The 16911-nt window shown below is 39.9% G+C and overlaps 1 protein-coding gene across 1 annotated transcript; it reads left to right on the top strand.

Moving 5' to 3' along the window:
- The first annotated feature begins 1161 nt into the window (after nucleotides 1-1161).
- On the top strand, nucleotides 1162-16770 carry LOC122774090 (DENN domain-containing protein 3-like). The gene is made up of 28 exons (XM_044033096.1): nucleotides 1162-1281; nucleotides 3553-3689; nucleotides 3934-4123; nucleotides 4822-4911; nucleotides 5032-5147; nucleotides 5243-5367; nucleotides 5575-5686; nucleotides 5828-5947; nucleotides 6043-6141; nucleotides 6361-6480; nucleotides 6690-6805; nucleotides 7898-8053; nucleotides 8150-8246; nucleotides 8332-8435; nucleotides 8568-8755; nucleotides 8859-9018; nucleotides 9100-9295; nucleotides 9389-9557; nucleotides 11233-11492; nucleotides 11590-11760; nucleotides 11993-12122; nucleotides 12298-12405; nucleotides 13648-13787; nucleotides 14849-15009; nucleotides 15107-15243; nucleotides 15459-15577; nucleotides 15860-15997; nucleotides 16232-16770. Exons 2-28 carry the CDS (start codon nucleotides 3606-3608, stop codon nucleotides 16448-16450), a joined length of 3825 nt encoding a protein of 1274 aa, XP_043889031.1. The 5' UTR covers nucleotides 1162-1281; nucleotides 3553-3605; the 3' UTR covers nucleotides 16451-16770.
- The last annotated feature ends 141 nt before the right edge of the window (nucleotides 16771-16911 follow it).

Raw genomic sequence — 16911 nt, 5'->3', positions numbered from 1 at the left:
ATGTCTGGTTGTATTGTCACTGACATAAGAAAAATCATGTCTGGGGTGTATTTTAATTTCAGAATCAGAATGAAAAATACTTCCATTTGGTAGAATAGAAATACATAGACTTATAGAATCCTAAATATACAGAAGGTGTGTACTGTGTGCACAGTGAGAAAATAAATTTTTTGTAAACCAGTAATAAAAAAGTGTAGAAACAGCATTGATTGCAACCATTTCACGTTCAAGAAATTAAGTAGCCAAACACCGCCATCCTCAGGTCAAAGTGGGTCATTACAACTAACATTAACACTTTAGTTCAAGTTAGGAAATTTTAATTCAAGTTTTAGGTTTTACTTATAAAGCACTTTTGTTACACAAAGATAGAACTGAAAGTAATCAATAACGAGTCTGTAACAGCGTGTTAAAAACACAATGAAAGACATTTTTTGAGGACTTAGAAGAATAAAAAGTTAGAAGAAGTAAAAGAGAATTGGAGTCTTAAAATATGATTATGTAAAAAAGATATAAGATATATAAATACAATATATAAGAAATAAGATGAATTCCAATATGTAAAATGTTTTGGTTTAAAAAAGAAAGAAAAAGATTTTTATATTATATATATTTTATATTAAAAATAGAAAAAATAGTTTAGATACAAGCACTTCTTCAGTCTAGAGGTTAAAAAAACACTGTAGAGCCTCATAATGGTGCAATATTTAACTTGTTTATTCTATCACTGTATGTGTGTGAAAAGGAAGCAACACACACACACGCTTGTGCTTAATTTATATTGAGGACCATCATAGACATAATGCATTCCCTTACTTTTTAACTTTAACCATCCCAACTAAATGCATAACCCTAACCTTTACCCTAACCTAAACTTAAACCCAATTCTCACCAGGTCTTAACCCTCAAAACGTCCTGTGAGGACCAGCCAACATATCCTCACTTCCCTAATAAATGTCCTCACTTTGTCAAAATGTCCTCACTCCGTATGGGTTATTATAATTTAGGTCCTCACAAAGCGACACACAAGAACACACACACACACACAGCGCGAGACAAACAGGAAGCAGAGTGACAGCAGGTTAATAAACAAAGTAACACAGCTGAGTGAGTGAGTGCGTGAGTGAGTGAGTGCGTGCGTGAGTGAGTGAGTGAGTTAGTTGAGCTGCTCAGTCTCAGTCAGTCTCGGTGGTTCCTGCTGCGAGGTCCTGCTTCTTCAGCCGAGGTCATGAGGCGTAAAGTGGGATAACTGAGGAGCCGCGCGGCAGTCTGTGAACGCAACAGGTCAGCTCGACGCTTTACACAGAAGTTACATTTCGCCTTATTTTGACAGTGTTTGAGGAGCAGAGAGAAAGAGAAGCATCATTTCACGGCGCAGCTGGTGACGCAGGATCACGTGTTACACCTGCAGTGTTTTACCTGCGTCAAACTTCAGACTAAAATCACCAAAACCGGACTTTTAACGTTTGTTTAAACTGTATTCTGTGTTGCCAGTGAGTATCGAAGGGTTAACGAATTTGCAGTGATTTTTTATTTTTTTTGCCAATGAACTGTCATTGACCTATTTTTTTATATCTAGGTAACAGCTTGATTGTGTAGGGATGTAACTTTTACAGAACCAAAACCATGTTGGTTCTGCCCATGGTTTACATACGCTATGTAGAGAAGGAGAAGCAATACATGTATGACTTTATTCAGGACTTTTATTAATTCTCTGACTGATAAAGTGGGATTTTGTGCATCATGAGCTAACATAAGGATACGACTGCTTCAACTATAGGTAATTAAAGTGGGTTTTGTTGTGGGGTTTGTTCTCTCTCCCACACACACACACAAAACAAGGATAAAAGGATAATAAGCATATTTAATCATTGCTAAATCTAGTTGTAAATGGCACTATTTGGATTTGGGCATTTGACAAATACAAATATGTATTTTCTTTGTCATTTTATTCCTATAATACTGAGAATATCTGATTTCTTTAACTTTATTATCTAAGAAAAAGTGTCTCCAAATGTCTCAGGTTTCTTTTTTCAAACCTACAATGATGGACATAATACGCTGCAGATTATTACCATTTTCCACGGAAACTACTCTTTGTAATACAGTTCTTTGGATGAAAGTAGATCAAAGTGACAATTTGCCTTTTATTTTAAGGGTGTTGTCCAAAAACTTGTCCAACTTAGTCTAAGTCAGGTTGTTTATTTTCTTCATTGTCACATAATATGTTATTATCACTTTATCAGAAGCAGAACACCAGTGGAAAGGTTGTGTGTAAAGAGATTGTGTTGATATGCGCTGCTGTGGAACTTGTTCTGATTTAAAGCATCATATGATTGTTTTGTAATGATGATCATCACGTCTCATGCTCTTCTACTGGGATATTAGTGAAGTTATGCTGAACATTCATGCTGCTGATGGTTGCTTATCATCTCATATCAAACATGTGATTGAAAGGTCTGTAGGAAAACATGATAATAACGTAAAAAAAAAGAAAACCACAAATCATCTGTGAATGTTTCCAAGGAAGAAATGTTGGTCTTTTCATGGCCAGGCTGTTTTTGTTGACTTGATGTTACCATTTGGTCTTAACCGCATGTTCAATGTGGCCTAGTTGCAAATAAGTTCCTCTCTGTTTCGATGTGCATGTGTATTTCCTTCTCCGCACACATGAGCCTAATTTTCCAAGGGACTCATCCGTCTGGAGCAACAGGGAAATGTGATTAGAAGTGTTTGACTGTGAAGTTACAGAGGGAGTTTGGACTTTATCTTAGTGTCTGGATCTGTGGAGAAATAATACTACAAAATAATGAGCAATATTCTTTTTCATGCCAATGTTTTCCCTGTAGCTTTTAAAGGAGCTTAACTGATTCAAGTCTTTTTCCCAAGTAGTCATGTGACTTTTTGGGACAAATATTGTGTGCGTGCCACTGCTTCTGCAATCTAAAATGACAAACCTAATAACCTTTTAACAATATAGTTTTTAAGAGATGCGTTCATGCAATAGTGTTACCAATATGCATTAGATTTAGTATACACATTGACAATATAGTATTTAATAGTACAGCAGAGGTACATTCAAATACACCGTGTTGTTGTCTTGGCTCACTGAGCTCTGCTTTGACGTAGGTATCAGTTGTTTTTATTCAGGTTATTCATTCTCAATTATGGCTCAGTTTGTTTTCAAATTTATACCAAATGACATTAAATGTTGCTGTTAATTTATTATTGGCTATTTATACTTGCTGCATCTTGACATAGCCTTGAAATTGAAACAGAAAATGTCAGACAAAAACGTTTCAGGAGATGTTGACGAGGAGAACAGCGTTGATAATAGGTTGCAACAACTGCTCTGTCATGTGCTGTGACTGTTGTGATTTAGCTGATATATAATCTCATACAGAAAGACAAAGATGACAGAAATGGAACAATGTTCTGACTGATTTTCAAACACAAATCTTCTTTTTCCTCCTGTCATCTCCATCTATTCACTATTGCACTTCTGCTTTCATTTGCTAAGTCCTATCTCTGCTTTATCTCTTTGTTTCTTCTCAGCTACTTTCTGTGGTTGTGATCCAGAAGGTCGGAGTTGGACCGTGGTTTCAGTTATGGCGGACCATCTGGTTTCCACTCTGCTGGAGGCCTGTGTGGTGGTTGGAGCATCCATGGACAAACTCAGGGAAGCCTACCAGGTATTTATTTGCCTTCCAATATATGATATGCAATGAATGAGCAACAGAGAGAAAACTAATCATGCTAAAAGGCCTTGATTAATGTTGACGTGCAAGGTGTAAACATTATGTTTTCCTTCTTTTTATCGTTAAATGAACTGTAGGAATGCACTGTGTGCAGAATGAGATTGAGTTTACTTGAAATCCTACCAATGACAATAGTGGCTCCCCACAAAACTGTCTTCTCTTCCTCTCTGCCACATAGTCTGTTAATAGTAATGGAGCTCCAGAGCACCTCCTGCTGGAGCCAGAGGTCCTGCATGTCCTGGCACCTCCCTTTGTGAGCAGACCTCAAAATGAGAGCGATGTGGTGAGTTCCCATGGAAGGAAACGGCGCTCCTTTCTCAGGAAGAAGAGGGACCAAACTGCTTCAGCGGCTGCAACACCAAGCCAAGGTTTGGTGCCAGCTTGTGTATCCACTGCTCACATACAAAACCATCATTACTGGCCAAACATAACGATTTTTCATGCAGCTTTATTCTGAACAAGTCCTCAGGAAGAGACTGAAAGATGTCATATCATCCCAGTCTTGTTCTTTCTCTTTCATGTGCTACATTAGCAATGAAATATAGACTGCATGTAAGTCAGAAAGGAAGACATTTGTGTTAATTCCGGAAGCCAATTTCTTGGTTCAAGAGATGGAAATCAGTGTTTTGTTTTCGTGTCTGTGGTGACGTTCCCGCACTGCACACAGAGTGATTGATTTTATGTTACAAGTGAGGGAGGGAAGGCAGAAGCACAGCAGTTTCACTAGTAAAGTGACAGTGAGACGGCAGCAGAATGGTTGGAATATAGACCTCAAGTTCTCCTTTCAGAAAGCTGATGAAAGGAGTGGGGAAAGTCTAATGTCACTGCCTGACCTCTTTGGCTAAAAACACCAAAAAGCACCAACAAAAATCCAACATAACAATCCTCCTAGTCCTTACTTGTTCATGCAGCCTCTCACAAAGCTGCAGCAGGAGAAGACCGGCATTCCTCACTGCAGCTCAGTTCATGTCTGTTTTGGTGACACATGTTACAGAGTGGAGCTTTAAAATGCCCCCTCCACACTCATCCAGCTGCATGAGACTTTGTTATTGCTTGGACATTGCAGGTGGAGGTGCAGAAAGGAGACAAGGAAGTGAAGATGTCAGTGTTCCGAAAGATATCGACCTCATGGCTTTACCTCAGCTCTGCTTCCCGGGTATTTGCTCTTCTGATGTGCACTTTGTGTCACAGGTTTATCCCTGAAAACAACAACAGTTATCCCTTAAGCATCTGATGGCGTTTGATTTACTGACATTTTTGCTTCTTCTTTAATCAGATGGGCTCAGAATAACCACTGAACAGAGAGATGAACAGTTTCACTTCCTGGTTTTCACTGATGTCTTTGGCAACAAGACCCATGGAGTTGTTATGCAGTGTTACCAACCAATATTGGTACACGGTAGCATATTTAGCAGGACATGGATTGGGTTGGATTTAAACATTAAATGAAAGGTCACTGCTGCCTTGTCTGTTTTGTGTTTTCACAGGAAGGGACGTCACTCTTCCACAACGGAGCTGGGTCTACAAAGTTTTCTAAACTTTTCACTGCTTACAGCTTCTGTGTCATATCCAAGTATCCTTACTTCACTGCCCTTAAAGATTGTTTGTCATGGTGAGACATGGTGCACTACTCCAACCAGCTTTGTCAATTTAAAACTTTTTAAATCTTACTTATACAACGTACCATCTGTATGCAGTATTATATACTGTTTACGGTGTATTTACAGTTTTAACACTGCTATAGGTCAGATTAGAAAAGTTTTGTTATGACATTTGTTTGCATCAATCGCTTTTGTGTCTCTTTCTATTTCTGTGTTAGTCTGTTAATCCAGCTGAGAACTTGTCGTTTATCAGACATGGAAGAGAGAGTGAAGGAGTTTGCAGCCAAACTTTCACTTGTGCCGATCCCACCTCCTGGACAATTGCATTTGGTGTGTTATTCTGTGTGTGTGTGTGTGTGTGATCATGTTTCCTTCTGTCCTTGACAGAGATAAATAATATCTTTTGCAACAAGTTAGTAACTTGTAATGTAACACTGTGTAATAATTATAGGTCTTGTGTCTCTTTTCCAGATGTTTACTTTACGTCCTTTGACGATTGTTTTACCATCCAGAGAAGACAAAGATCTCCCCGCTATAGATTTAGACCTCCATCTGCCTTTCCTCTGCTTTAAGCCACAACAACTGCTGCAGGTAAAACACACTCCACTTGTTTTTGTTGGAGGGCAAGTACAGATTAACGTCAACCCTTTGTCTGTCTGTCCATCTTCCTGTCCCTGTCTCTGCAGGTGCTATCTTGTCTCCTGCAGGAACAGCGAGTGGTGTTATTTTCGTCTGACTGGGCCAGGCTCACACTGGTGGCGGAGAGTTTGTTGCTTTACCTACAGGTCTGTTAAAAATCTATTTCTGCAAAAGGCAAAGTAGTCGATTTACATCTTACACCAAAATCAGAGCCTTGTTATGTGTGTTTTGTGTTGGACTTCCCCAAAAATGAGATGGTTCATCTCAAGGGGGTTATTTTTATATTATTTATTTTTTAATCAAAACATCTTTTCAATATGTTGGCCTCAGTTTGTTCGTCAATGCTTCCCCATTGTTTTCTGCAGCCTCTGTCATGGCAGCAGCCTTATGTTCCTGTCCTGGCCAGAGGAATGCTGGACTTCCTCATGGCTCCGACTGCCTTCCTCATGGGCTGCCATCTGAGTCATTTTAAAGAGGTTGCTGCTGTAAGTTCATCACTTTCTAAAGTAGAACATTAGCGCTACTGGACATCAGAGGACAATGTTTTGTTGTTTGCTTTTTCTGTCTTTGACCAGAACTAGCAGAGAATGTTATGTTCACCAAATATTTGACCATTTTATTTTTATTTTAGTTTAGTTTTTTTTTGTTTTTGTTTTACTGTGAAATTGAGTCATTATTTTTTAATCTTGTCCAGGAAACCGATGATCTGATCTTAATCAACATTGATAGTGGAGGCGTCTCCACTTCGTGTTCCGATACTGTTGACCTTCCACACATTCCTCCAGCTGCGGCAGACTGTTTCACACAAAGGTACTCATCATTATCGTTATTATTATTATTATTCATTAGTGCACTTCATCTATTAACCCCATTTCTAGAGAAGTTGAGACAAAGAAAAGGCTTGGTTGTGTTTTTGCTTCCAAAGTAAATTCTGTGTGTCAAACAAAACAAATGTAGAAATTGAATTTCGCATGCTAATTGTTGCAGCTTTGCTGGTGGAATGTTTGCCCATTCTTCCTGTATACACGACTTGAGTCCTGGATCGTAGTCATCATCTGATTGTCCTCTTTATGTTGCCTCATACGTTTTCAATAGGGGACAAATCTGTACTGTAGACAGTCCAGTCAAGCACACACTCTGTCTATGAAGCCACGCTGTGGTAACTCATGCAGAATGAGGCCTGGCATTGTCCTGCTGAAATAGTGATGGGGTTTCTGGTAAAAGACATTGTCTTCACAGAGGCATTTGTCCCTCCAAATTCCAATATAAGCCTTTGCATCAGTGGTACCCTCCCATACTCGCTCACATATCATCACACAGGCCTTTCGTTAATACCATTATGGGGTTTGTATCTGGCACATATAATTCCAATCTCCGTCTCACCGAAATACAACCTGACCACAGAAAATGTTTCCACTATCTTTCAGTCCGTCTCAGATGAGACAAGATGAGATGGTCCAGGGAGCTTTGTGTCATTTCTGCACAAAGGATTCCTCTTAGCTATGTCCATCACAGAAGCATGACTGGTTGACAACATTGTTTCTTAAACAATGTTCATGCACATTCAGTTTCTGTCCTTAGCCTTTATGCACAGAGACTTCCCCTGATTCCCTGAATCTTTTCATAATGTGATGAAAGACTATGCAATTTTATGCTGAGAAACATTGTTTTTCGACAGATGGTGAGCCACTACCAATTACGATCGTGAAACGTTCCATAACAGTATTACTTGTGTTCCCTATTCAGCTTCACAGGTCCCGACTTTTTTGCATTCTTTAGGTCTCTGCACGTTGAGAATATGTCCTGACTTTTCTTGATATTCCATTTGTAGATGTTTCTCTACATTAAGTTTCCCACATACTTGGCAAGAAATATTGGAGACAGAGCCACTTTGTTTTGTAGATGTCAGTCACTGCAGGTACATTTCGACCTGAACCAGTGCCACCGCGCAAGCTGCCCTGACATCAACGAACAGCGAGCCCAGAGAAGAGCGTGGCAGCGCAACCTCAACCAAGACATCCAGAGGATTGCGCTGGAGCTGCTTGTCAACATATTCAGGTTCTGTGTGTATTATTTCGGCACTGAGATACAATGGGAGGGTTCTCCTAAGTTACATGTGTTTTGTTAATGTGTACTTGTACCTGCATTTTACAGGGATGTTAGTTGTCATCTCAACTATGAACATCGAGTGTTTAACAGTGAAGAGTTCCTGAAAACCAGAGAGCCGGCAGAAAAACTTTTTTACAAGAAGGTAAGTAGTAATGAAGTGACATTTTCTAATAATGGAACACTGGGCCAGATGTTCATCTGTAAATGATGACGTGACTTTATTCTAGGTGTTGGAGACACACATTTTCCACTCCTTTCTCAAAGATCGTCTCAATAAGAAAATGGATAATTATGCTCGCATGGAACTCGGCACTCGCTCTGAGATGCAGAGGTATGATTTAATTTGATTTGGTAATATTCAAGTTATAATCTCCTGTTGGAACTCAATACAGATCAACACAACACGTGGAACTTGAGTGTTTATGTACTATCCAATGCACTGTTTCTGTAATGTGGCCTCCAGGTTGAAGGCTATGGTCGAAGTGCCACGCAGACCCACGATGCAGGAGATTCAAGCCCGCAGAAAGAGCTCCCTCACAGACAGCAAGCTGATTAAAAGACTGGGCATGAGCCTTCCTAACTTGGGAGACGACCAAACTGTTGCCTTCCATAGAAATGCTCTGCTGAATGGGATCATCGTGTCTGACACAGGTGAAACTGGAGAGAAATACTTATGTGTTTATTTCAGCAGAAGATTCAATATTCTCTTTTGTTTTCTCCTCCTCCCCACATTCTCTGTCTCCTTAAACTCTAGCTTTAAGGACTCCTCCTAAGCCTGTGAAGGTGTTTAAACTCCCAGACTTCCCAGCATCTCTGTCCTTCCATTCTGTCCAAAGTTATTACAGTGAGCTCATCCAGCACCTTGGGAAGGCCATCTTCTCTGTCCAGAACGAGAACTCTTCTCTGCTGGCCAGGTACATGCTCTCATCGTGCTTTTGTTTCAGGCCTTACTTTTCCCTTATCTTGAAGTAAAGTAAAACATTTTCCAATCATAGGTTTTACTACTTGCGTGGTTTCATCAACACCTTGTGTTTACGACGGCTGGATGCTCTGAGTGATTTCCAGAAACTCTACAAGACGGACACCGCCATCTTCCCCACGCAGCTGGTTACATGGCTCGTGGACTCTCTGCACCTAGACGAGAGAAAACAAGCCGATAGAAGACCTGAACTCAAGAGACTCATCCTCAAGGTCAGTCCGCTCACTCGTGGCTGTTCAGCTTTTCCGTTCAGACGCGTGGTGCCGTACTGAAGTTGGCAATCTCATGTATCTCTCGTCTACCAGGTGAAGACGGAGAACGAGAAGCCGTCAGTGCAGCCCGATGACCACGTTAAAAAGTTCAAGCTTCCTCGGAAACCCCTGCATCAAGACGAGTTTGTTCGTTGCATCCAAGAATGTGGGATTGTTAAGGACGTAGCGACCATACATCGTTTATTTGATGCTTTTACTGATGGTAAGTGAAGGAAAAATGCATGTTAATGACATACCAGTTTTAATAAAATGTGTATTAACCTTGTAATATTGACTTGGAATTGTTTTATATATATATATATATATATATATATATATATATATATGTATATGTATATATGTATATATGTATGTATATGTACTGTATGTACTGTAGTTATTCAAGTTCCAGATCCAAATTGAAAGATGCAGTTTGGCATTTTTCCATGTGCATTGATTAGATGAGCTCTGTGCTAATGTAATTAACAGAGAAGTGGTTGTACAGCAATTATTTTCTCCACCATGAAATTTGAATTGATTATATCAGATGATCTGTTTTACTGCTTTAACGCTTTGCACAGTCTGTACAGTGTGTTCTTTTTTATAATATTACAACTGTGTCCAAATGAGAGGAGAGCTGCACATACAGGGCAATGTTAATCGTATACAGACTATAAACTACTAGATCAATCTTTGCTGGATCAGTGTTTGGCAAAAAAGTCATCCATCCATCCTTCCATCTTCTACCGCGACCGTCATGTGGAGGGCATTGGTGCCAATCCCAGCTGACACAGGGCAAAAGGCGGGGTACACTTTGGACAGGTTGCCAGTCCATCACTGGGCCACATGGAGACAAACAATCACTCACACCTATGCTCTATTTAGAGTATACAAAAAGTAATAATAAACCAAAAATGAATAATGAAAACATGGGGCAACAAGTTAGAGTACCTGGAAAAAGGTATTTTGAACAGGAGGAGGCCAATGTACAGCCTGTCTAATATAGCTTTTTTGAGACTGATGCCTGTATTGATTTAAATAGAAAGTTTAATATAATTATGTCTCATCCAGCAGTCATTTTCATTACACAACCCACTAATCTCTCATTGGAAATCTTTTATAGGTGACAAATCAACTTGTCACTACTTTGGATAGACTGTAGAATAAGTTATAGTGAGAGTGGTGCTTATGTTTTTAAAACATAATACCCTAATTTGTTAGCTTACATACAGTATAGGATGATATTGAGCTGCAAAAACAACTGAAGACAAATTAAATTGTTAATCTTTTAAAGCTGCTCAATCTGTTCTGCTACATACTTTTACATGAACAATGGACCAAATGACTAAATGTAGCTGTTGAAAACACAGAGCTAAAAAGTCAATATTGGATGCAAGTTATTTTAGTTGTGGGAAACTTACATACATACAGTGTGTGATTCTTAAATTCAATGTAACGTGTTCACTTGGTCACATCATTCACATTCACACAGATTCCAATTCAGTAAATGTAATTACTAAACCAAGGGGGTAAACACAAGAGAAACAAAGAAGCAATGTCATGTGACAGTGGTCTTGAAAATGAACTCAAAGTTACGAGTTCATGGTGTGGTAACTCCACAGACCTTTGAGACACATGACACAATGTCTCTGGGGTTACCACACAAACACAAACACACACCCTGACACGGTTCATTCCGTCTTTTCATCAGGATTCAATTTGCTGTACTAATTGATCAAACATGGCTGAATGAAATAAAAAAATAGTACAGTTGTTGTCCTGAAGCAACACTATGTGGATTGTTGTGATTATTTTTCAGATCTTTGACTCTGTGTCTCTTTGTCTTGTTTCAACTTGTTTGTTCACTGTCTACCTCTCCATCTCTATGGGCACCTTAGGACAATCCAAGCAGTTGGACCCTGAACTCTTCAGACTTTTTTACAACTTCTGGAAGGAGACGGAGGCTGAAGCACAGGACGTCAACCTGCCCGCTCAGGTCATTGACCACCTCGACAATAGTGAGTGTGTCTACAAGTTGTCGTCCTGTGTCAAAACCTCTCATGGCGTTGGGAAAATTGCGATGACGCAGAAACGTTTGTTCTTGCTCACCGAGGGACAACCAGGCTACCTGGAAATCACAAAGTTCAGAGACATACAGGTCAAGTATCTGTAACGTTTTTTTTTCTAAAAACATGATTTTGACACACACACACACACCCCTTATTTTAATAAATATTTACCCCATCTCTTTGCAGGAGGTAAAGATTGCCTCAGCTCCTTTCCTTCTTGTTCGTATTCCTTCCCTTCGTGTCCAGACCACCAGCAGGCCTGAGGTGTTCGAGGCCAACCTGAAGACAGAGACTGATCTCTGGAACCTCTTGGTCAAAGAGATGTGGGCCGGACGTAAGATGGCTGATCAACACAAGGTAAAATCTGCCTAAAGTTTTAACACATTTTCGAAACCATAGATAATCATGTTTACATGGATGCAAATAATCAGAATAAAAGTGTGATGCAAATCCTAATACTCACATTACTTTTATTTTGTCCATGTGTACAGCCCAGTCATATTTTCAAATTATTTAACTGGTTCAAAGAAAATGTATAAATCAGCCTGTATATCCAGAGTTCTTTAGCATTTCACTTATGTCTCTCCAGGACCCTCAGTACATGACTCAGGCTCTGACCAACGCTCTGCTAATGGACGCTGTGGTGGGTTGTCTGCAGACCCAGAGGTCCATTACTGCTGCGTCAAAGCTGGCTTACTTTGATAAGATTAAACATGAAGGTTGGGGCTCACCTCTGTTATGCTCTGTCAATCTTCTTTCTCCATTTCTAAACAAATATGTATACTGTATATTCGGATACTGCCCTTTTATTATTATTTTCTCATCTCTTTCATGTGCCCACTCGCCCTCTCTTCTAAACATTAATTAATTGTGTTTGTGATGTCACCCCCCCAGTGCCCATGATGGTGCCTAAAGCTACCTCAGAGACTCTAAAGCACAAGATCAACCCCTCAAAAGACCTGGCTGAACCTCAGACTGTCCGTGTGCTACTGTACACACCAGGTACTGTTTTTGACATTTTGAATATTTAAATAGTGCCGTTATGCTCATGAATATGGTGTGGGTGTGGGTGTGTGTGTGTGTGTAGTCACCATTGTAATTAGTTTAAGTTTAATTAAATTGAATTTTCATCTACAGCATAAGAAACATAATCGCACACAACTCCTGTTTAACAAAGTCAAACAGATATAACAATAACTATTAAGGATAAAAGTCACTTATGTTACCAGTAATTAAATACATAAAACTAAATAAATAAAACTGAGTCGATGATTAAAGGAAATCTTAGCTTTATATATATATACCAATAAATTCTTCATAAAAAACCCACTTAAAAATTCCAGCCGGCAGCAAAATAAAAAAATTATGTCAGACTACAGTCTGTTCATAGTCAAATAGAACTATATTTATTTTTAATATTTTCATCATAACTATATAACTACACAAATATAACATTTGTGTGACTGTGACAAAAGTGTGTCTGATGTATCATACATGACTAATAAATGCCTCCAAAAGCAGAGCCTGTACATTGTAGTGACACTGTTCATCATCCTTATAGGCACTAATTTCACACAATACATCATACCAATTGTCACAGTGCTTTACAGTTCAGAGCATCAAAGATGTAGTGATAATCCGTTTCTTTCTATAATCAGTGTTCCCTACAGTAACTGAACTGTCATTTTATCATGTGCCTCACATCGGTTTAATTTACCATATGTCTGCCGCACACAGTTAAAAGTCACAAGACACTTGTCAATGGTGTTAAGTCGTCTCAATGAGTTTATAACGGTGTAAGGACAGAACTGAGAGTATGGGGCAAAATAGGATTAAAACTTGAACTGCATTTTTAGGTTTGCGTGCAGTGAACAGAAGGGAATTACATGTGACTTCATCTGTGAGCGTGTGTGCACTTGTAAATGCACTTGTAGACTTGTAAAGTGTTTTTTATGGCAACAGATGCTCCAGGGAAACCTATCCATATAATCTGATTAGTCTTGTGTTGTGCAAAGGCTTAGACTTTTTAAATGTTTCACTTGTTTTCACTGTGACAAAAGCAAAAGCATCTGCATGCCAGGCGGCTGAGTTGAAAGAAAGAAATAAAGCAGAAAAACATTTCTGAATTCTGAATGTAAAATATTCACTGAAAGGAGCTGCAAATAGGTTGCTTATTTTTTACTGACAGCATACAGTCCTCTTCTTTACCCCGCTCTCTCTTTCCCTTTTTCCCTGTCACTCCAGGTCATTTGACTTGTGATCTCTCAGAGGGTAAGAAGAACCCAAAGCTGTGGGTGGCTCTTAGCGGTGGAAAAGTGGTCGTGTTCGATGCTGCAAGCTGGTCCATGTTGGAGGACTGCATCCAGGTTGGAGAGTTGCAGCTGGTGAGAGCAGTCGTGTTTTACTCGGTTGTTGGATGTTACAAGTCCTTTTTTGCAGCTGCAGTAGGCAGGATCTGTGGAACAAATATTGTGTTTATTTAGGTAGGTTATTAAAATAGTCACAATTTAGGATTGTGCTCAATGCACCTCTTTAGATGAGCACTGACATGAACAGGAAGTATTTGTTGATGCATTCAGCACTCCATATCTATGTGATCTTCATGGGATCTGATTGGTCCAAAGCTACTAGTTATAGCATTGCTCAGCTTGACTCGACTCTACAAATTTTTTTTTTGCTTTCCCATTGAGGATAGTGTCTGGTACTTTTTTACTAGTAGTACCAGTAGTAGTACCTGTAATGTGACGTCAACAGACTACTGGCCACTGAGTGGTCAGAGAGTGTCATCACTGGAAGCGTCAAGAGCGCGAGAGAAATCAAACCTAACAATGCCAAACTGTAGAAAAAGACTTTAAAATCCCGAAAACATGCGTTGATCTCCAACATTTAGCAAGGAAATGTCTAAAATCTCCATATTTAACAGAGGAGCCTATTGTATATAGTGGCAGCACTGCAGAAAGCCCGTGCAGCTGTATTTCAGCTCAGGGACTGTAAGAGATTTAAATTAGCAACTTACACATTCCTAAATACAAACCTAACAACTCAGTATAGACCAGCTGCATCTCACAAATCACAAAGGCCTCTGTGCAACCTTAGCACCTATAAATTCTCTATAGTGTTTTCTTCCTTATATCATTGTTGAACTCTACAGGGAAAGGGCCAATAACTCAGCTATGCAGTCCTCCTCAAGGTTGGTTCTAGGTATCAGCAGAGGAAGGGGCTGGACCTCTTAGAGTAGAGTAGAGCCGAGCCGTGCTCAAACTGTATAGTGGAAAAGCGCCATTAGTTAGGCTGTAAAGGGAGTGTGCAGGAAGTGCAGAAGACTCATTCTATTCAGGTTCATATGAATTATTGATAAATAATCCCCCCTCCAAAAACACTTTCTTTGAGTGCTGGATAGCACTACTACTACTACTATAACGCCTATGTCACATTTTGTGTGTAGAACTGCATGCTGGGATTGGTCCAGGAGCAGGTTTGGATCGGCTCTCAGGACTCTGTGATCTACATAATTGACACTCACAGCATGTCCTGCAACAAACAGCTGACTGAACACAGACATGAAGTGACTGGCCTCACACTGGACACCAAAGATCCGCACAACAGGTAGAGAGGCATTATTAATGCTGCTTCAGTTAGCAGTCATTAAACAACAAGAGCACTGTCATAAATGTAGTAATATATCACTTTCTCTCTTTCCCAGTCAGCAGTTGTTCTCCTGCAGCTGTGATGGGACCATCCTGCACTGGGACTCGGCCAGTCTCAAAGTGAAGCGACAGTTCCACCTGAGCTGTGACCATCTCTCCTCCATACAGATCCACGATGGCATGCTGTGGTGCTGTATGTTTGCCGTCCTCTTTGAATGATAATGAATGTGCACGTTATTATAATATTATCAGCAGTAGCAGTAGTATCAGAAGTGTACATGCCAAGTGTCCTTTTATCACTCATGTGTAAATGTCTCCTCACAGTTCACCTGTAGAAGGGTCTTGATGATGATTTGTTGAACAAGCATTAATATGTGTGTGTGTGTTTGTGTGTGTGTGTGTGCACAGGTTGTGGTGACAGCATTATAGAACTGAAGAAGAGTGGGACACCTCAGCGACGGATGTCGCTCCCCGACGACCTGCGGTGCATTCCCGGTAGCTTCAGCAGCTTCATTGTCATTCCTGAGGTGACAGTCCATCATGCAAGCTAGCAGCTCCTGTATGTGCAGCTACAAATGAATTAGCAGGTCACATCTGTTGCCTAATTCAGGGATGATTTTTTTCAAACCAGGGTAACATTAAACATAAATGTAGTTATTTCTCGTCACTTTGAAATATCCAGAAAAGACAATTATTTAAGTTGTGTGACTGTCAAATGTTTGTATGCACAAATCGTTGCTATGTTTACAGACTTTGTTGGTGATTGTGTACAGACTTCACAGTGTTCTGTGTGTGTTTGTTTGTCTTAGCAAGGTCAGTTGTGGACGGCATGTGCAGAGTCAGGAGAGCTGTGTCTCTGGCACATTACTGACCACAAATGTCCGTACAAAAGAATCTCCCTGCCCGGCAGTTCAGGGGTCACCTGTATGATTCATGTCAAGGACCAGGTGAGTTATAACAAAGCTGTCTTGTGTCTCTTGGATCAGTTTGTATGCATTTGTAAAACACTTTGTTACATGTGTCATACTATAGTGCAGTGGTTTGTCCTGGTGCCTCACACCCCTGTGTGGGTTTTCTTCTGGTACTTCAACTTCTTGTTACAGTGCACATACTTGTAAATGGAGTGCCAATAAGTGTGAACTGAACTGCTTCCCTTGGTTGATCCTGTCTCCTCCCCACAGATCTGGGTGGGCTGCCGTGGCTGGCGCACTGTCGGAGGTGAGTATGACGGCCGGATAAGGAGTCAAGTGTTGGTAGTGAACCCTGAGAGCCACACTGTGGAAAAGGAGCTGCAGGCTCATTCAGACAGTATCCAGACTCTGTGCACAGCTGAGGACAGATATGTCCTGAGTGGCTCTGCACGCCGTGATGGGAAGATCGCCATCTGGAAAGTGGAGTGAAAATAGGACTATTACAAGGATAAAGTAAAGGTATTTCACTTGGTGGAGTATCTTTTTTTAAAAAAAAATCCAAATTTCATTGGTACACTCAAAACAAAACAAAAAACAGCTCTTAAAAATGACATAAGTAAACGTATAAAATACTGAATGTAATACAGATATTTCTTTCTGCCCTGTGCATGTTCTGTTTTAAAAACATATCTAGATGTCAGCTGCCGTCACATATTTAAATGCCACAGTGTAATTGTCATGTTTTATTGTCTAGTACTGATAATAAATTCAATGATTAAACATTAAAGACATTATCAGGTATTATCACATACTGTGTGTTTATGAGCCCATGTATGTTACATTCAGACTGATGATCAGCATCTTCTCAACACTTCACAGTATGAGCCCAGCTGCTGCTTTATGAGGTATATTTTAAAATGAGGTTCAGATGAAAACGTTCAATTCCAGGC

This window comes from Solea senegalensis, linkage group LG9, assembly GCF_019176455.1.
Source record: "Solea senegalensis isolate Sse05_10M linkage group LG9, IFAPA_SoseM_1, whole genome shotgun sequence".
In the NCBI taxonomy this organism is placed as follows: Eukaryota; Metazoa; Chordata; class Actinopteri; order Pleuronectiformes; family Soleidae; genus Solea; species Solea senegalensis.
This window is presented reverse-complemented; position numbering and strand designations above follow the sequence as displayed.

What these genes read in the sequence shown, in the direction of transcription:
- LOC122774090 (XM_044033096.1), top strand. Translation starts at nt 3,606, where the DNA reads ATGGCGGACCATCTGGTTTCCACTCTGCTGGAGGCCTGTGTGGTGGTT. An exon ending in AACTCAGGGAAGCCTACCAG is followed by an intron (nt 3,690 to 3,933) that starts GTATTTATTTGC and finishes TCTGCCACATAG; the next exon opens with TCTGTTAATAGTAATGGAGC. An exon ending in CTCCTGGACAATTGCATTTG is followed by an intron (nt 5,687 to 5,827) that starts GTGTGTTATTCT and finishes TCTCTTTTCCAG; the next exon opens with ATGTTTACTTTACGTCCTTT.